General features: G+C 54.0%; 1 protein-coding gene across 5 annotated transcripts in view; it reads left to right on the top strand.

Annotated features, from left to right (window-relative positions):
* RPS6KA1 (ribosomal protein S6 kinase A1) overlaps positions 1-16,215 on the top strand; it is a 31,300-nt gene extending 15,085 nt beyond the window's left edge. For 2 of the 5 annotated variants that reach the window (XM_066204732.1, XM_066204729.1), the window contains 21 exons: positions 1,346-1,399; positions 5,055-5,168; positions 5,982-6,063; positions 6,354-6,434; positions 7,032-7,111; positions 7,716-7,822; positions 8,370-8,407; positions 8,516-8,658; positions 9,180-9,250; positions 9,474-9,562; positions 9,784-9,848; positions 10,197-10,299; positions 10,757-10,884; positions 11,307-11,432; positions 11,917-12,006; positions 12,455-12,613; positions 12,834-12,995; positions 13,303-13,379; positions 13,491-13,608; positions 13,997-14,134; positions 14,381-16,215. In XM_066204732.1, the coding sequence (XP_066060829.1) occupies positions 1,346-1,399; positions 5,055-5,168; positions 5,982-6,063; positions 6,354-6,434; positions 7,032-7,111; positions 7,716-7,822; positions 8,370-8,407; positions 8,516-8,658; positions 9,180-9,250; positions 9,474-9,562; positions 9,784-9,848; positions 10,197-10,299; positions 10,757-10,884; positions 11,307-11,432; positions 11,917-12,006; positions 12,455-12,613; positions 12,834-12,995; positions 13,303-13,379; positions 13,491-13,608; positions 13,997-14,134; positions 14,381-14,503 (2,148 nt within the window). In that variant the 3' untranslated portion in view covers positions 14,504-16,215. Of the gene's footprint in view, positions 1-1,345; positions 1,400-2,926; positions 3,169-5,054; positions 5,169-5,981; positions 6,064-6,353; positions 6,435-7,031; positions 7,112-7,715; positions 7,823-8,369; positions 8,408-8,515; positions 8,659-9,179; positions 9,251-9,473; positions 9,563-9,783; positions 9,849-10,196; positions 10,300-10,756; positions 10,885-11,306; positions 11,433-11,916; positions 12,007-12,454; positions 12,614-12,833; positions 12,996-13,302; positions 13,380-13,490; positions 13,609-13,996; positions 14,135-14,380 lie in introns of those variants that run through there. The other 3 variants (XM_066204730.1, XM_066204731.1, XM_066204733.1) reach the window with 3 other exon arrangements.
* Positions 16,216-19,718: the final 3,503 nt, after the last annotated feature.

Here is a 19,718-nt window from a genome sequence, read left to right as displayed (position 1 = left end):
GCTCTGCCTGCCGAGCTGGGCTCTGTCCCTTCTGCAGGACACGAGGAATCAGGGAATTCCTGATCCTAGAGAGCCAGACCTTATCCAGGTTTAATTCAGCACTCTTTTGGAAAAGGCATTTTGGAGGGTATGACTGCTTTCTAAGAAGTGTCTTCCCTAGGTGCTGCCAGATTTTGGGAGTGTTTTGGGACCAGAGCATGTGTTGAAGCAACAGAAATTAAAACAGCTTCTGGTTAGTTGTTGATGAATAGGAAGCAAAATGCCAAGAGCAGAATCTGTTTCGAGCTTTTGCAGGGCGGGTTTTTTTTTCTTGCATTTAGATGTGACGGTCTCAACCGGCAAAGTGACAAAACGCGAGCAAAAACAAACCTGTCTCTTGGCTTCTGGCTCGTAAAATCCTCCCTCAAAAAAAAGGGGAAAGTAGAAAACAGGACTTGTAGTTTGAACTTGGGAAAAGCCCCTGCTGGTCTGTCCCCAGCCCTGCCCTGGGGTGGCTCAGCCGTCTGTGCCCTGCGAAGGCGGCACGGGGAGGTTCAGAACTTGTCTCCTCCTCTGAGTGGAGCGTCCTCCTGGGCTTTTAGTTCCCAGGAGAAGCCCATCTCCTCTCCCAGCCGAGCAGGAACCTGTGGAAAATGCCTCTCTGGAGGTTGTGGGTGACAGCAGGTGCTGGGAGCCCCCGGGAGCAGGGAGTGCTGGCCCTGCAGAGATCCGCGCTTGTGGGAATCCAGCGCTCCCATCCCATCCCAGGCAGGGGCTGGGGCCTGCCCCAAAGGAGCCAGGATGGAGCTGCTCCCGGTGGGTGGGAGGGATCCCTGGGGCAGGGGCTGCGGAGGGTCTTGTGATCCCTTTTCGCTCAGGACGGGGTTCAGCCGTGGCTCTGGCAGATTTGTCACCCTGCTGCTCCTGGAGCAGTGGGACAGTCGCCCTCTCCAGCTGCTCCCCCTGCAAGGGCACAGCAGTGCAGAGGAGGAAGGGGAAGAGGTGACTGCAGGGGCCCCTCTGACCTGATTCCGTCCTGGAGCTGAAAATCAGTTAATTCTCAGCTCTAATCTCACTGTTCTCATGCGGCTCCTCCCTTCCCTCAGGGCTTGCTTTTCTTTCTCCCCTCTCCATCACCCTGAGTTTATCAAATCAAATAAATATAAATTTATTTACTTGGACCTGCCTCCAGCTGCTCTCCTGGAGCCTGCACAGGGCTCAGAATCACATCCCGAGGAGCGCTGGCTGCTGAGACACCCACAGGGGCTGTGAACAGCTCACCTGGTCTTGCTGAGCACGTTCTTTGGCAAAACTTTAGCAGAGAATCACAGCCCCTGTGTGCTGACGTTTGTTTATTGTCCCACAGGCAAAATCTGACATCACTTGGATAGAGAAGGACCTGGGGGACGCGGCAGACAAGGTAGGAGAGCTGCAGTGGGCACCTCAAGGAGACTCATCCCTTTCATTTGCATTCTGTCCCACACGCCAGGGCGTGAGCAGAGCTGGCAGGGACCTCTCTGAAAACCAAACCCTTTCCTGCCTCCCGCCCCTGCCAGCCCCTCAGCTCTGTGGGACTGCTGCTGCAGAGAGCAGCTATTGCTCACTGCTCACGTGACATCCTGGACTTGATCTCATCCTCCTCCTCCTCCTTCCTCCCCACACCAGCCCCCTTTCCGTGCTGTCATTCGTGTCTCCTGTGGCTTTCTGATCTTGTCAGTGAGGCAGGACGGGCACTTCTGGGTGCGTGGATGTACAGGGGAGATTTTATTGCCTTTCTGAGGCTCCTCTCCCACGCTGGTAGCACGACATGGAAGATGGTCTGGGTCAGGACGAGATTTATCAGCTCCTGCCAGGCCCACACACGGGGAGTTCACTGCTCCCCCACACTGGGGACGTGGGGCTGCTGTGGGATGGGTGCTTATCTTGGGCAGCCCAGGCTGGACAGGGTTTCCCCTCCCCTGGGCTGTGTCGGAAGGCAGGAGGTGTGGTGTGAGCCAGGCTCCTGCTGTGCTCAGCAGCTGCAGGTGCTTTTCCATGCCCTGGCACTGCCCCAGCCCTTGGGACTCGGCAGGCACCGAGTGGGGCTGGGCCCAGCTGCCTCACTGGGGTTCAGTCATTTGTTTCTTTCGTTATCAGTTCTCAAAGAGCACGTGGTGGGCGCACAGGGGGCAAACAGTCATAATCTGTCTCTGGTTCCATCCTCTGCACTCTCAGGAGAGATTCAGAAATCAGCGCTGATGCGGAACTATTTCCTTTCCTGTGGGTGTCTTTTGACTCATTTCAAGAGGTTTCTCTCTTACCTGCACCCTCTGGGGTCTTGCTGCAGGAAACATCTGTCTGTCCTGATGGAAGGGTCAAAGGGAAACAGGTTTGGATGGGGAAGGAGGCAAAACAAGCCCTCTCAATACCTCTGCTCTGTCCTGCCGATAATCTGAGCCATGGTGGGCTCAGAAACAAGAAATGCCCTTAAAAACACCTCAGGTGGACCTTCAGGGTGGTTCTCAGATAAATAACCCCAGACTCCACTGCAAGGACTGTTGTGCAGCATAAGGCAAGCGAAGGGTTGAATGCAAATCCAGACATTCCTGGGGGAATCCCACCCTGGGTGACCCCTCATCCCTGTGCCAGCGGAGAGCAGAGATGTGCAGCTCTCCAAGGTGTCATCACACTTCTGGGTGGGTTCTTGTGAGTTTTTCTCTTCTGTTCAGGAGAGGAAAGTGGCTTCTCACAATTTCCCCTGTTTTGGAAATACCCCAGGCTCCCAGCCTGACGTGAACTTCAGGCAGTGTTGGGTGGAAATCACTTGAAGGGGACTGTGTGTGTTTTCTACCAGTGCCTTGTCTGAGCCAGGGAGGGAACCCAAATGCCAGCGACGAGCTGTGACGTTATTATTTCTTTAAAAAGCAAACCTGAGAAAAAGAAAAAGCCCCAACCACAAGTGCGGCTTGGGGAGGGGGAGCGTGAACGTCGCTCCGTGCCAAGCCTGCATCCGCCGCTGCCGCCGCCACCTGAGCTCCCGGCCCCGAGCCCGCAGCTCCCGGGGCCGGACCATGTTATCGGCATGGGACAATGGAGAGGGACCCTAAACTTCCCCGGGTGTGGGCGTTCCTGACCCTCCGGCTGCAGAGGAAGCAGCGAGCCAAGCCCTGCAGGCTGCAGCTGCCTGCCCCCAGCCAGCTCGCCAGCCCGGTCAGTAGCGCTGCCACCTCCCGCTGCCACCTCCTCCCTCTGCTTCCCTTCCTGCCGCCGGCTGATGCTTCCCACGGATGCTGGGGGCACTCGGGTCTGCTTTTCTTTCTCTGCCTTCTGGGACAGTTTGTTGTGGTGACACTGAAGCAGCTGAGCTCGTGGCACACAGGTGCTTTTGTGCTGGGGACCTGTGTGTGCTGCTGGCCTGGCTGGTCACAAAAATCCTGACAGCTGAATTCCAAGTTAGTGGATGAGTCCATGAGGGAAAATCCTCCCCTGTGGCAGCAAGATACAAATGGCTTCTCGAAGTGTTCCTGTGGTAGGAGGATCTCAGGATGGGCTGGGCTGGAGAGGACCTTAAAGCCCATCCAGTGCCACCCCTGCCACAGCAGGGACACCTCCCACTGTCCCAGGCTGCTCCAAGCCCCATCCAACCTGGCCTCGGACAATTCCAGGGATCCAGGGGCAGCCACGGCTGCTCTGGGCACCTTTGCCAGGGCCTGCCCACCCTCCCAAGGGAGGATTTCTTCCTCATGGGTCCGTTTTGGGGTCTCTCCCTGGAGAGCTGAGCTGGCAGGAGGAGCTGAACTTGGCTGGCTCCTGCTCCAGCTCTGGAGGTGGGAAGCTGTTCCTCACAGCAGCTGTTTGCAGGGACTAAACCTCCAGATGGACCCAGAAGTGCAAAGTGGCTGGTTTAAGCTGGGAGATAATCTGGAACACGAAAATGTGTTGTTTAAGGGATTATGGGATCTTCCTTGCCTGTGATCACCGAGCCCAGGGAAAGGCAGGATAACACAGGGAGCTCCTGTGCCCCTGCCCGGAGTGCCTGAGCAGCACAGGAGAGAGCAGAGCTCCCGCCATGGAAACAAAGCCACTTCCTAAACTGAGAAAAACCCTGAGAGAGGGGAAGGGAGCTCGGTGCAGGTGGGAAACCACATCCACGGGCACTGGAGGGTGGGAGTGGGCTGGGCAGGAGGACAGGCAGGGCTGGCACTGGGCTCTGGCTGGCTTTAAAAGCTGCTTTGATGAGCTGGTTCCAGACCAAGCGTCTGAACAGGTCTAGAAAGCAAAGTGTAATTTTTTTCCCAAACTCTGCAAGGGAAAAATAAAAATCATAGTTCCAGCTTTTTGCAGCCTCTGCTGGCCACAGCTTCCCCAGGGCTGGGGACAGAAGAGTTTAATGCATTTTTGAACAGCATTGCTTTTGTCCTTTGGGTCCAAAAGTTTTGCTGGGAATAGGAGGTGTTTCAGCATCACCTCAGGGTCTGTGGCTGTGCTGGCCCAGCTCCCTGGGTGAGTTTATTCTATTTATGCTGATTAAATCTATTTTTTCTTCTTTATTTCTTTTTTAAGTAAAATAGTGTGTTTTAAACAAAACATGTGCCAGAGACCTTGGCTTCCCCTCAATCTTCTTGAAGGCTGGAGTCTGTTAAAGCATCATCTGTATGTGCTGAAGATGCACTAAGACTTATGTTGCAGAGCTGCTCAGATTGCCGAGCAGATGGGCTCCAACATGTCTGGTTTTTGCCAGCCCTGGCCCTGTTTTGACAACAGTGCCGTATTTTTTGTGTTGTGGGATTTTTAGTGGCATAAACACTCCTGTTTTTGCTACCAGTGCCTCAAAAAGGAAGGTGCTTCTCAAGCACTCTTCTGAAATGTAGTTCAAAGGAGCTCCTGTGGTTGGGAGGGAGGGTTCTGTATTTACCTGGCCCTCCCTACCCTGACTTATTGATTGCAGATGCTGATACCTGTGACAAGCACCAACCTTTATGGTTCTCTCAGCCGTGGCTCCTGTGAGTCTGGAGCTGCAGTCCTCGCTCCCTAATCCCATCAGGCTGCTTTCCCTCGCTCAGGAGTCCCTGCCAACCGTGTGCCCTCTGTTTCAGGGGGAAGGCGTGCAGGAAATCAACATTACACACCATGTGAAGGAGGGCTCTGAGAAGGCTGATCCCTCACAGTTTGAGCTCCTGAAGGTGCTGGGACAGGGCTCCTTTGGCAAGGTGAGATCACTTCTTCCTGTGTGCCATGCCAGGGAAACGATTCTGGTGACGAAAGGAACCATCCCCAACAAAACCACTTTCCTGACTCCCAGGAATGTTCCTGGGCATGTTCCTCCCTTCTCAGAACTGCTGCTGTGTGCCCCAGGCTGGGTTTGGCCCCTGTTTACGGTCCAGTTTCCCTTCTGTGAAGAAGGAAGGAAGTAGCCTGTAGCCTGTATCTGTTTCAGTAACCCAGGTCTCTTACAGACCATCTGCTGACACATGAAATCAGCTTGGGGTCAGCCAGGTACCAGCTGACAGTGGGGCTTGGACAGGACTGTGTGCTGCAAGTGCAGCAGGGGCTTTGTAGAATGAGAGAAAAGTTGGAAAAGACCTCTGAGATTATCCAGTCCAACCAGCAGCACTGCCAAGCCCACCACACCTGCAGGTGGTGTCCTTTGGATGCTGCCTAAAACCAGGTGGAATGAGACATCAGGGAAGGGAAGGAGATGAAAGTCTGGAGGATGCAGGACCTGAATAGCACGGAGTTGATGTGACTGACAAGCCAGGAGGCTTCAGTGGTACAGGGAAGCATCAGTGCCCCCAGTCACAGCCCCAGCCCACGGGAGCTGCAGCAGTCAGGAGGTGTGGAAGGCTGCAAAGGAGGAAAGTGCAGCATGAGGCTGGGGGGTGAGAGGAGTCCACACTTCCCTGGAAACCCCATGGGAAAGCTTGAGCTTCTTAGGGACCCTCCAGGGTTTGCCACTTTGGGAAGCATCCAGCTCCCACCGCCAGTGTTTAGTACTTGGTGAATGTGGTGTCCTTCTGCCTCAGGTTTTCTTGGTGAGAAAAATAACACCCCCCGACAGCAACCACCTCTATGCCATGAAAGTGCTCAAGAAGGCGACGCTGAAAGGTAGGAAGGAGACTCCTCCTGCAGTGCTCGGATCCGCTGGGACTTCGGCAGCACTGGGGAAATGTCACAGCAGTCACTGCTGGCCCTGGGGCGGGCTGGGTGAAAGAAAAGCATCTTTATCTCACCAAAACACCCTCCTTTTCTTTCATCTGTTTAAGAGCATGATGATGGAGGGGGGAAAACACCTGGCTCAAGAAGCTCAGTGCTTAAGGCTGGGATGGGGCTGGACACTGGGGCTAGACACTGGCCAAGGCTTTTTCTGAGTCTGAGCTGCTTCTTTCTTCCCACAGTGCGGGATCGACTGAGGACAAAGATAGAAAGGGACATCCTGGCTGATGTCAACCATCCCTTTGTGGTGAAACTCCATTATGGTGAGTGGAGCTCTTTGGGGTGCTGGGAGAGGGGCTGCAGCTCCAGCAGACTCTGGCTGCCTTTAAACACAATCCCCTGAACACAAATCCTTTCCTGGAAGGATCTGTGGTGCACTGCTTGCTCCAGCTAGGAATGGGGAACTGAGCATGGACTGGGAGAGGAGGTTTAAACATCAAATCCCTGAGATTAAAACATTAAACCAGGAGAAACTGAGAGAGCAGAGCTAACTAGCCAAGCTGGAGTTTGGCAGGGTTAATGCTCTGACTCCGGGGAAGGCAAGGACAGCTTTGTTCCCTGTAAGGTGACCAGTGCCTCTCCCGGGAAAACAGCCCTTTCAGGAGGGTATCACTGGCAGAAAGGGAACCAGACCCCATAAAATGAGGATTTTCTGCAGTGCCAGAGTGCTGTGGGGAGCTCCCATTTCAGCAGCAGAGACAGGCCATCTCCTTTTCCCCCTCAGCTCTACCTGCATTTAACCCAGGAACCACGCAGGGCATGTGCCCAGCCGGAGCCGCTGGGATTTAAGTGATTAATGTAACACCACGGAGCCTTCCCTCAGTGCAGGGGTCTGATTCCTGCTCTGGCTTGTGTTTCAGCATTCCAGACAGAGGGGAAGCTGTACCTCATCTTGGATTTCCTCAGAGGAGGTGACCTTTTCACTCGGCTTTCCAAAGAGGTGGGTATGCTCTGGCATCTCGGGGGGCTGCTCAGGCTCAGCTCATCTCTGCTTGTGGCCTGGAGAAGTGACTGACCCTTGCAGTCCTTGAGAGGGGGCAAACAGCGTCCAACCTGCTGCTAGTCCAGAGCTGGCACCAGGAGAGGGTGTTGTGGGAGCCCTGTGCTCCAGCAGAAAAGCAGCAGCACAGGTGGCAGCTGCACCTCTGCAACAGCTTCAGATGAGCATCTCCTAAAGAACAAGAACTAAAAGAAAGTCAGTTTGTTTTAGAATTAAGGAAGGAACTGTTCCCCGTGAGGTTGGGCAGGCCCTGGCACAGGGTGCCCAGAGCAGCTGGGGCTGCCCCTGGAACCCTGGCAGTGCCCAAGGCCAGGCTGGACAGGGCTTGGAGCAGCCTGGGACAGTGGGAGGTGTCCCTGCTGTGGCAGGGCTGGCACTGGATCCATTAAGGTCCATTCTGATCCAAGCCATGGACGGTGGGTGAAGTCTGGAAAACTTAGAAAGGGCAGGAGGGAGCAGCATGGACGTGGAAGGTGTTGGCTGGGAGCAGGGGAGCTGCTGGCAGTGTAACCCAGCACCTCTCTGCTTTGTGCCCTGCCTGCAGGTCATGTTCACCGAGGAGGACGTCAAGTTCTACCTGGCAGAGCTGGCACTGGGACTCGACCACTTGCACAGCCTGGGGATCATCTACAGGGACCTCAAGCCAGAGAAGTACGTGTGGGCAGCTGAGGCAGCATCCCAGCCCTGCAGCCAGCCCAGCCTGGAGTCAGGGAACAGCTCCTGCCTTCCAGAGGGGCTGCACACATGGGAAGTGGTGGTGCCAGTCCAAGGCTGCTGCTCCTCGCATCAGTGCTTCCAGCCAGGAGCTGTGTGTGCCACAGGGCTGAGCAGAGAGCCCTGGCAGCCTCCAGGCTCCAGCCTTAGGCAGCTGGGAGCTGTCAGAGGGACAAGGGACCAGGCTAGGCTCTGCAGAGCCCACTGCAGCTTGGTTATCCTTGCCTGGGGTACGTGGGGATCAGAGGGGGTAACCTCTGGGGCCACTGGTTTACTGGGAAGCTGAGGATGTGGAGAGGAGAGAGCTGCTCTGGTCTCACTCTTGTCTTGGCTGGTGGAGCTTAAAGCTCTGGGAGAAGGGACAGGTAACTTTTCCTTTGGATTCTGGGAGCCAAAGGATGATTTCAGACCATCCCTTGCTGTGCTTGCTCTCACCAGCCCTTAGCACAGACAGTAACAAGTTGTTTTTCCATTCCTGCTGTAGCATCCTCTTGGATGAAGAGGGGCACATCAAACTCACAGGTAGGGCTGCACGGAGCCTGGGGCTCCAGCACGGTTGGCTCCTGAGATACAGAGCTGCTTGGGCTGTTTGGAGCGGTGGCTGTGTGCTGACAGCTTCCTCTTGTGCAGATTTTGGCTTGAGTAAGGAGGCCATAGACCACGAGAAGAAAGCCTACTCGTTCTGTGGCACCGTGGAGTACATGGCCCCGGAGGTGGTGAATCGCCAGGGCCACTCGCACAGCGCTGACTGGTGGTCCTACGGGGTGCTGATGGTGGGTGCCTGTCCGGGCTGGGAACGGCAGCTCTGGAACGGCCGACGGGGCTCTGTGTGTCCTCCAGACCTGCCGGCCGGGCAGGGGGCTGTGTGGAGCCCCAAGGGGCTGTCCAGGCCTCCAGCCAGCAGCGCCAGTCCCTCCAGGCTGCTGTGCCAGTGGCTGCTGGGCTGTGAGGGGGCTGGGGGGGTGTCCGTGGGGGCTGTGGGATGCAGGGGGGTCGCTGTGGGCTGTGTGTGGGGTGCGTGGGGGTGTCCGTGTCCCCCCCGGCGCCGGGCCGTGGCTGTCGGTGCAGATCTGGTGCCACCGTCTGGCAGCTGCTGCTCCCAGGGCTCCGGCAGCGGCGGGCGCTGCCTGGACGCGTTCCCTGCAAACCCCGAGGGCCGAGCCGCTGCTGGGAGCACGCTGTGCCTGTGAGCTCTGCCACAGCCAGGCTTGGGAACCCCACGAGCAGGAAGGGCCAGTGGGGCCTGTGCAAGCCTTGCTCAGACATGACCCCCCTTCTTCTCTTTCCCTCCCAGTTTGAAATGCTCACGGGGGCACTGCCCTTCCAGGGGAAGGACCGTAAAGAGACGATGACCCTTATCCTCAAGTAAGAGTTCCTCTCTCCTGTCTGCACAGCAGGGGTGTTGCAATTGGGGGCTCTCGCAATTCTGCGGCATTATTTGGCAAGTGGTGCCGTATCAGCCACCCATTTAAAGGGTGCAGTGTAAATGCCGGGGAGGTGATTGTGCGTTTTGGGGGTGGAGGTGCTGCAGTTGCCTTGTGGGTTGACTTCTTCAAACCTGCAGCTGATTGCATAACTTCCTCCCCAGAGCGAAACTGGGCATGCCACAGTTCCTGAGCACTGAGGCTCAGAGCCTCCTGCGAGCCCTTTTCAAAAGGAATCCAGCCAACAGATTAGGTAAGATTTTTTGTTTGTTTGTTTGTTTCTGAATGCCCCTGATGCTGTGTGGGGGCCTCTCACGTCCCCCTGGGTCAGCAGCATGCTCACCCCTGTGCTGGCTCAGGGCACTGGGGTGATCCCAGCCAGGTTCTCTGGGACATCTGCCTGTGCTGCCTCCCTGGCTGTGCCTTTGCTTTGTTGGGGGTTCAGTACAACGTGACCTGTGGTGTCCCTTGCAGGGTCTGGGCCAGACGGGGCAGAGGAGATCAAGCGCCACCCTTTCTACTCCACCATCGACTGGAATGTGAGTATCAGAAGGAGCAAATTTCTGCACCACTCAGCACTAGGAACACACTTCTGACAGCAGGGAAAGCACAGCCCTGATGCTTGGCCAGCCGTGGGAGAGCTACCAGCCCCTGTCCCCATCCATTCCAATAACCCTTTCCAAAATTCTCTGTCATGTAACCGTCTCATGCCTGGGCTGCCTGTCACCTCACTGAGCTCTAGCAACATGCTAAGGCACAAGAGTTCCACAAAATCTCTTCCCGGCCCTCTTTCCTCACCAGCCTTTGCACCCTTTGGGAGAAGGTGCCTGTGGGAGCACTTCCAAGCTGGTTTTGCAGCTGTTTTTTGGGGTTTGTGTGTTTTGCAGAAGCTGTACCGCAGGGAAATCAAACCCCCTTTCAAGCCTGCAGTGGGCCAGCCAGATGACACCTTTTATTTTGACACAGAATTCACGTCACGGACACCAAAAGGTTTGTATGTCTTGAGGAAAAGCCCAAGTTTCCTGTGAGATGTCACTCTGTGGCTTCACAGCAGGGAGTATCCGGCACCAGCAGAACAAGGTTTTTGCACAGGGAAGGTTTAGGTTGGGTGTCAGGGAAATCTCTTCTCCCAAAAGGGTTCTCAGTCCGTGGCACAGGCTGCCCAGGGCAGTGGTGGAGTCACCATCCCTGCAGGGGTTTAAAAGCCATGTGAATGTGGCACCTGGGGACATTGGCACTGCTGGGGGAATTGCTGGACTCGCTGATCTTAGAGGGCTTTTCCAAGCTGGACAATTCCATGATTCTCTGTGGGATGTCAGGGGTAAGCTCAGTGCTGCTGGTGTGGCTCCTGTCTCAAATAAACCACAGGAGCCGTGGCTCCTGGGAGCGAGGGGCAGGCTTCTGCTCCTCAGGCCCTTCTGGAGCTGTCTCTCTGCTCCTGCTGCAGATTCCCCGGGTGTCCCCCCGAGTGCAGGGGCCCATCAGCTCTTCCGAGGCTTCAGTTTCGTGGCAACCGGGTTAATGGAGGATGGCAAAGTGAAACCTGCCCAGCCATCCCTGCATTCAGTCGTGCAGGTAAGGAAGGGGGACAGAGGATGCTCCAGGCCTGCAGGGCTCTGCACCACCTGGAGCCTGAGGCAGTTCTCTTTGGAATTCTTGCCTCCTGTTCTTTCATCACCACTGACTGTCACATCGGGCTGTCAGGGCAGTGTGGGGCTGTGGCTTTCCTGTCCCCAGGTGGATCTGTGCTGGCAGGGGGTCTGTAATGCCCGTGGCTTGGGCAACCAAAGGCAAAGGCACCGTGCTCAGCGCAGGCAGTGCTGGCCCACTGACCTATATCTGCCTTGTTCTCCTCTCCTCCCGCTCCCCGCCGGGAGGAGAAGCTGTGGGATGTAGCAGACAGTCTGACAGCTCTCTCTGTGCTGCAGTTAACTCATCGTGTTGCACAAACCCTTCCCTGAACCCTCCCAGCTGAGCTCTCCTTTGTGCCCTGGCAGCAGCTGCACGGCAAGAACGTCCAGTTCAGCGATGGGTACGTGGTGAAGGAGGCCATCGGCGTCGGCTCCTACTCCGTCTGCAAGCGCTGCATTCACAAGGCCACCAACATGGAGTACGCAGTCAAGGTCTGAGCTCCCCTCGTACCAGAGCAGCTGGGGCTGCCCCTGCATCCCTGGCAGTGCCCAAGGCCAGGCTGGACAGGGCTTGGAGCAGCCTGGGACGGTGGGAGGTGTCCCTGCCCATGGCAGAGGGTGGAACTGGATGAGCTTTAGGCTCATCTAGGATGTAAAAGGACAATTTCTGTGCTGCTCTGCAGGTACCTGCACTTCCCTAGGAATAGCAGGAAAGCAGTGTCCTCCTCCCTCACAGGGGGGAGAGCATCTCCTCTTCCTGTGCAAAGCTGTGGCTACATCAGATCTTAACACATACAATTTTGTGGGCTGGGGACACAGAACTGATGAAGCACCTTAAGGCTTGCTAGAGCTAAAGAGATGAGGGGGCAGAGAGTGGACACGGCACAGGAGCTCTGCAGGCTCCAAACTCAGCTTGTGTGCTTTGTCCTGGCCCTTCCCCATCCGTGGTGGCTGAAGTGTGTCCCTACTCCTGCAGGTGATTGACAAGAGCAAGCGAGACCCTTCTGAGGAGATCGAGATCCTGCTGCGGTACGGGCAGCACCCAAACATCATCACCCTGAAAGATGTGAGTGTGGCCTGGGAGACTTCCCTGGGCTCTGCTTTAGGAAGTGCAGGCTGGCAGGGCAGAGTTCAGCCGCAGCAGGGGCAGCCCCGTGACCCAGCTCCGCATGTTGCTGTTTCTGTCAGGAGAAGGCTCTTGTCCAGAGGGTGCTGGGCACTGCCCAGGCTCCCCTGGGAATGGGCACGGCCCCGAGGCTGCCAGAGCTCCAGGAACTCTTGGACAGAGCTCCCAGGGGTGCACAGGGTGGGATTGTTGGGGTGTCTGGGCAGGGACAGGGTTGGATCAATGATCCCTGTAGGTCCCTTCCAGGCTGGGATATTCCATGACTCTGGGGTGGGGAAGCACCCCAGAGCCACCTCTGCTGATGCCTGTCTGCTCCTTGGTGATGGAGGTACAAAAGGGAAGCTCTGGAAGCACATTTTGATGACCCCAGCCATGTTCTCTTTGGCAGGTGTACGATGACGGGAAGTACGTGTACCTGGTGACCGAGCTCATGAGGGGAGGGGAGCTGCTGGATAAAATCCTCAGACAGAAATTCTTCTCTGAGAGAGAAGCCAGTTCTGTCCTGCACATGATCTGTAAAACAGTGGAGTATCTGCATTCCCAAGGGGTGAGTGCGGTCACAACTGTTTTCCCGGGAAGCTCCCCGGCATTACAGTGCACTCCCTCTCCTCCAGGGAGTAACTCTGCCCATCATGGCAATTATTTCTTGCTGGTGTTGCCCTCTGGCAAAGCAGATGTGAGGCCAGAGCAGGGGATGAGTGACCCCAGGCAGCTTTCAGACCTTTATCTGCCTGGGGTACGAGCACAGCCCTTTCTTGGCTCCACAGGTGGTTCACAGGGACCTGAAGCCCAGCAATATCCTCTACGTGGATAAATCAGGGAACCCCGAGAGCATCCGAATCTGTGACTTTGGCTTTGCCAAGCAGCTCAGGGCTGAGAACGGGCTCCTCATGACCCCCTGCTACACAGCAAACTTTGTGGCACCTGAGGTGAGCACCTTACTAACCTGAGGCCCTCCAGCAGTCCCCTTGTCCCTCCCCTAACCTGTGCTCCCACTTGGCACAGCGGGTCTGCCCTGTTCCCTTCTCCAGCCTGCCCTGGAAGAGGCAATTACAGAAATACCACTTGTAGTAATGAATCTGTTTTGAATCCTGATCAAAACAGTCCCAGATTTTGCTGTTCTGTCCAGCTCGGGAAGCTTTGCATATGGACTGCACTCAGGTCAAGCCCCTCTTCTGAAATAAGTTCAACAACAGGAACCAAACACAGTTTTTTCCCTTTGCTTGTTGTGTTCAGGTCCTGAAACGCCAAGGCTACGACGAGGGCTGTGACATCTGGAGCCTGGGGGTCCTGCTGTACACGATGCTGGCAGGGTGAGGCAGTGGCTGGGCTGTGACCCCCTGTCCCCAGGGTGCTCTGTGGGGACAGCTGTGCCTCTCCCCCTGCCTGGTCAGTAAACCCGGGGCTCTCTCCTCTCTCCCCAGCTGCACCCCCTTTGCAAATGGTCCCAATGACACCCCAGAAGAGATCCTGACACGGATAGGAGGGGGGAAGTTCTCCATCAGTGGGGGCAATTGGGACACTATTTCTGACATGGCCAAGGTAGGGTTTGATATTTGTTACACTCAGGGGTTGGGGTTGCTGTGAGGCAAATTTAGAGCATGCTGGGGAGGGAGCACACGAGAGACAGAAGAAAACCAGCACTGCAGCTTCCACCCCACACATGTCCCTCCACAGCAGCTTTGTTTTAGCTCTGGCTGTGGATATTTGCATGGAAAACCAACCTCGTGCTTGACCCTAGTGGGGTTTGCTCTCTTATACCCCCCCAGGCCTACCAAAAACATATTTCATACAAAAAGACATTGATGTCTGGGGACTTTAAATTCGGCCTCTGCATGTAAATCCTGATCTGGGGGTGTACACAGGTGGGGTTTTTTGCATTTAAATTATGAAATCTTCTAAAGTCTGACTTTCCAAATGGCGCCTGTAGGATCTGGTATCAAAGATGCTCCATGTAGATCCTCACCAGCGTCTCACAGCCAAGCAGGTCCTGCAGCATCCTTGGATAACCCAGAAGGACAGTCTACCCCAGAGCCAGCTCAATCACCAGGACATTCAGCTTGTAAAGGTACAAAATCTGCAGGGGGAAAGCAGGCTGGAAGTTTGGAGAGGTGTGAGTCAGGGCAGGCAGCACAGACAAGCTGAGGTTTTTGGGAAAAGAAAGGGGAGATTCTTTAACAGGATGTCAGTGCAGGAGGGAGAGTTAAAGAACTAAGAAAGATGCTTTGGCTTTGTTGGTGGGTGTGGCTGCTCTGGTCCACTGCCGTGTGAAGCAGCTCCTGCTCCTGAATGACTCCCCTTTGCCTCTCTCCAGGGCGCCATGGCTGCCACATACTCGGCCCTGAACAGCTCCAAGCCAAGCCCTCAGCTGAAGCCCATCGAATCCTCCATCCTGGCACAGAGGAGGGTGAAGAAGCTCCCCTCCACCACCCTGTGAGGCCCCAGGGAGCAGGAACAGCCCAGATTTTGCACACCTACGGAAGAGGGGGACGGGGAACGGGCAGGGTCTGCACAGGGCTCCCCTGGGGACTTGCTCTCAAAAGGCCAAGTGCCTTCCTGGTCCTGAAAGACTGGCTCCTCCTCGTGTGGACTGATCTTTGCTGAGAGAACTTCACTGTAAAACTTTTTTGACGTGTAAATTGTCAATTTTTAAAGAAATCCCTCTGTGTATATGAGAACTAGAATGTACACTGATATCAAGTGGCACTAAAAGCAGCTCTGATTCACTCTTCCCTGTGTAGGGCCAGGTATTTGTTGTTGTTAGAGGATTTCTTGGAACTGATCCTCTCCAACTCCACAGCAGCCAGAAGACTGTGTCACACCTGGGGTTCAGGCTTTGGGACTTTTCCTCCCTCAAACCTTCGGATGTATTTCCCAAAGCCAGCCCTGCAGCCTCCCAGCCAGCAGCACTCGTGTCCACAGGGACCTCCCTCCCCTCCAAGTCCTGTGTGTTTGTTCCAGGCAAGGTGGATTTTGCAGCCTCCATTTCTCCCCCAGCCCAGCCAGCAGCTCAGATCTCTGAATAAAATAAACCACGTTTTTCCAAGCCCCCCACAGATGCTCAGCAGGCCAGGAAACCTCCTGGGCTTGGCTCATCCGTTCCCTCTGCCCTCCCATCTCCGTGTTCTCTGGGGGGAGGACGACAGAACCTCCTCCCCGGTAAAGCCGAGGCTTTGCGCTGGCTCTGGCTGCTGCTTTTACCATTTGGGGTTTTCCTTCCCCTCAGCAGGAGCCTCTGAACCAAACCACCCTTTATTTTTCAGTTTAACTTCGTTCTCCAGCCGGTAACTCAGGGTTTCTTTCTGACTCGTACAACAAACGTCATTCAGGGGCCATCCTGTTACTGACTGAGCTGCAGAACCGGTGACCCCGGGCGGTTCCCGCTCGCTCCCAGGCTGTTCCTCCGTGCCAAGCAGGGACAGTGCTCCTTGTCTGCCTTCTGGAAGAGCTGCAAAGCTTTTGATCAGGCCCTGAAAACCGGCAGCGCTGCTTAGGGCTGCCTCTCACGCTGCCTCCTCTCAGGGGGTAGTGACCAGAACCAGTCCTGGAATGAGGCAAGAACCAACAGGAATGGGCAATTTCTTACTCTCAGGACGCTTCTGTGCTTATAGAAACCAACGCTTGGAGACAAACCCACCTTTGAGTTAGTCCGTGTAATTCTTCTTTCGGCATCTCTAGGCGCTGGGGGATGGTGAACCGTGCAGCTGGAGCCTCCTGGTGCCTCCGCCTCCTCCTGGTGGCCACGGCAGCTTCCCAAGGCCGCGGGAGGCTTCGGAAGTACTCGGTGACTGCGAGTGAGTTCCACGGGATGTGGGGTAGATGCTGCGCTTTCATGGAATATTCAACAATTTAATCCCTCTTTCAAGGCAAAGAAAACATTTAAAATATTTCAAGATCTTCTTTCGGCAGTACACGGGGGCTCTGAATAAAACCTTCACTCACGCCGGGGAAGCCGCAGGTCCGCTGCCACTCCATTCCTTGCCTCTGGTTATTAAAACATCAAGCTGTCTTAGTGCCTCAGCTCAGCCGAGGCGCTGCCTCCCTCCCTTTGTGTGCCACTGAACACCTGCCATTAATACTAATTCGACTCCGGAGGGAAACTCCCTTTCAGATATGCTTGTCTGAAAATAAATTGACATGTAAAAGGTCTCTTTTGTCGAAGTGCAGGGAAAGTGCCGGGGTGAGGAGCCGACCGCTCACAAAAGGAGCCACTGACTTTAAATGATGTGTGGAGGGGTGGGAAATGCGAGAGCTGGGGGGTGAGGCTGTCACGGGGCTGATGGGATGGGACGGGAGAAGAATCCCAGGGCTGTCTGGAGTTAGATTTTGAGACTTCGGGTGGTTTTTGTCTAAACCCCTGCTTCTCTCAGGGTGAATGCCCAGGGACCCCTTTGGAGAAAAGTCTTTTTGTTTTAGAAAAAAATGTTATTACAAATATCTGCAACCAAAACCAAGAGCAGTAGTTGTGAGCCCTTCAATTTAAACGTGTAATGGGCTCCTGGGTTCTGTTGTTTTTCCTGGGACAAAAGTTTGTATCTCTTTCAATTAGGAAGCAGCAGAAGAATCCTTGGTTAGAATGTTTATTCTGTCCAACAGGCAGCAGTGTGAGCTAGCGAAAGGTCACTATTTTTATTTTTAATAGAAAGAATGATTTGCTTTGAGCTCCTCATATCCCAGGGAGACCATGGCTCTCTCCTATGAAAACATTTTTAACTCGGTTCTTTGGGCCAAGCTTTGGAGAGAGTGACACTGCTTGAAATTTGTGTTGGTGCTGAAATGACACAGCCCCATGGCTGGGAATGAAAACTGAAGTGTTGTGGACCTGACATTCGGCTGCTGCTCGCTGGGATTCTCCTTCCTCTGGCGAAGAAACAATTCACTTCATAATGAAGATCAAGTCAAAATATGTTCAGGGCTTGAAATAAGAAAAAGAAGGAATTGTGACAATTACAGAAACGTTCCAGATTTGCTGGTGTCGCGCCTGGTTTATCAAACAAGCTCTCGGTGCTGCTGAGCTCCAATGCCATCTTCCTTTTAAACAGCAGATGGTGTTAGAAACCTGTAACAGGTGGAAGCTCTCCAGTTTTATGTGAGAGATCAGAAGTAGCAGCAATTTCTGTTTCCCACGGGGTAGTTCCTTCCCGAGCTGAACAGCAAGCTGGCCCTTTGCTCAGAGAGTTCTTTCAGAGGGGAAACCATCTGAATAACACATATTCGTATGAAAGAAAGTGATTCTGATTTCACTTATCCTGGCTGTAATAAAAGGAACCTGCTGATGGCCTCCATAACCCTTTGCTAGTGGCTCTAAAGGAGAAATGGAGTGGGGGAAATGGGCTCTGTTTGCTGGTGTGCCTTAAAATCCGGCTCCAATCTGCCAGATCTGTTGGTTCCTTGTCTATAACAGCACTTCGCATGCTTAAAGTGTTTTATAAACATTTAATTACGGCAGCTTTTGACTCAAAGCCAGGAATCCCTCATTCATCTGCTGCTTGCAAGGGCTGTGAAAATGATATTCAAACCATAGAACTGCAGGAAGGGCTGAGTTCAAACCCCAGCTAAAGCGACCTGCATTGCCGGGCTCCGTGAGCGCCGCTCGTCCGCAGGGCCGCGATCCCAGAGGGAGCCACTCCAGCAGGGGAAATGGGAATGCCGAGAGATCTGAGGGGCTCTCAGTACCCTGGGACACGGAGCTGCATTTCAATCCTGTTAGGGAAACGAGATGCTAAATTCTGTCAGCTGCTGTGGAATGAACTTCTGAGGCAGGCGGGGAGTGCGGTTCTGTCTAGACCAGAGCCCTGTTTGATCCCCCAGCCCCGGCGTATTTGTTAAAAGTCGCTTTTTTCCCACCCACCAAACCACTTGGAATTTTAACGTCTGCCCCACCCCAACTCCCAGCTCTGTTTTTAAAAAAGGGGAAGCCCCCAGGAGTCGTGGGCTTTGTGACACCAAGTGGAGGCAGCAACTCAAGATAAAAAACTTGTATGGGATTAATAATTTCTATCCGACCATCTGCCTCTTTCACCAGCTCCCCTTCCTGAAGAGCACATTGTACCTGCAGAACCAGGTGTGCAGGAATAGAAATCATTTACTTTCCATGAAAATTGTCCAGAGCAGATGTGGCTGCCCCATCCCTGGAGGTGTCCAAGGCCAGGCTGGACGGGGCTGGGAGCAGCCTGGGATAGTGGGAGGTGTCTCTGCCCACAGCAGGGGGTGGGACTGAGTGGGCTTTAAGGTCCTTCCAACCCAAACCCTTCTGGGATTTCATTTAAAAAACAAGGTGTTGGCTGGCTCTGTGTCTTTTGGTAGATCCACACAAACAATCACTGCTGGGCAGGGCAGGAAACCCAGACAAGCTGTTCCTCTACAAGCTGACTCTGATCTCACTGGCTCGAGGGGAAGTCTCAAGGAGAAACCCTCCATCTGCACCTGCTGACCCCTCCAACCTTCACTGCCGTTCTGAAGGCAGACTCTGAGCCCCTCTAATAAGCTGCTGGCAATCAGCCCCTTTTTAATGAGGCAGATCCCCAGTTCCAAGGCCCTGGATCACTCAGTGCTCGCTTTCTGCTCTGTGAATTGTGAGCACACCACGAGCAGCCACTCTTAAAGTAATCCCAGAGTCCCTTTTCCTGCCCTGTTTAAAGACGGGGTAGGGAGTCCTGTGATGTTTCATTAAAGCTGGCTTTTCTCCTCATGGCAGAGCAGATTTAATCAGACCTGCCTCCTAGTTCCAGCTGCTGGGTTGGAGCGCTCTGATCTGTGCACTGGGTGCACGTCTAATTATGGAGGCAATTCCCATGGATACCGAGAAGAATTGCCTGTGCTGGCAAAAAATTATCCCAGCTGGGAAAATGGGGAAGGAGAATGTGTTGAAATATTCGGGAAGAGATCTCAAAAGTTTCTGGAAATGTAAATTAAAAACATTTCTGGTTCTTACATCACAATGTGCAAATCTTGATTATTTTAAAACTAAGATAGGGTTGGTTTGTAAGAGATTATCCCAAATTGCTGTTCTGTGGTGCTACTGGAGGACTCACCAGCACCACAAAACTGTATTTCCCCCCTCCTTGTTACCTGCATCCACTCAGGAATGCTTTTCCACCTTCCCTTCTCACCTGTGCAGCAGCAGAGGTGTGTTTGGAGCAAACGTCCAACAGTGTGTTTCCACCAGGGCACACCCTGGGCGAGGCAGAGCGAGGGCTGGTAATTCTGGTTCCTTCTGCAGTGCCGGGTGGGACCTGGGTGAGTTCCTCCTCTTTGTGCCTCATCCTCCTGAAATGTATGAATTTAAATAACTTATTTCTGTATAAATTAGTGTTTGAAAGGTCTGTTAAAGACAAAAGAGCACTCCCTGGTAAAAGGAGAGGGGGAAATACCTGGGCAAGCACTGCTCAGATGTGGAAAATTAAACAAATATGATTTTAAATGATTTTGTAATTGTTCAGCTGCAAGGCCTAATGTTCAAACTGCATGGGAAAAACCAGATTTCTTAACTACACAAATTCAAATGTCTTTTTGAGGGTGATTTTTTTTTTCCTTTGGGTTTGTTTGGAGATTTTTAGGAACATTCTAATCAACTCCACAATGGTTGTAACTTGTATTTATTTCACTAATTTCTCTCCAGCAGGGGCTCAGACACTTCCCATGATGTTGCT

The sequence above is a fragment of the Chamaea fasciata genome, unplaced genomic scaffold, assembly GCF_029207755.1.
Source record: "Chamaea fasciata isolate MVZ Bird 193981 ecotype frontalis unplaced genomic scaffold, bChaFas1.0.hap1 SCAF_26, whole genome shotgun sequence".
In the NCBI taxonomy this organism is placed as follows: Eukaryota; Metazoa; Chordata; class Aves; order Passeriformes; family Sylviidae; genus Chamaea; species Chamaea fasciata.
This window is presented reverse-complemented; position numbering and strand designations above follow the sequence as displayed.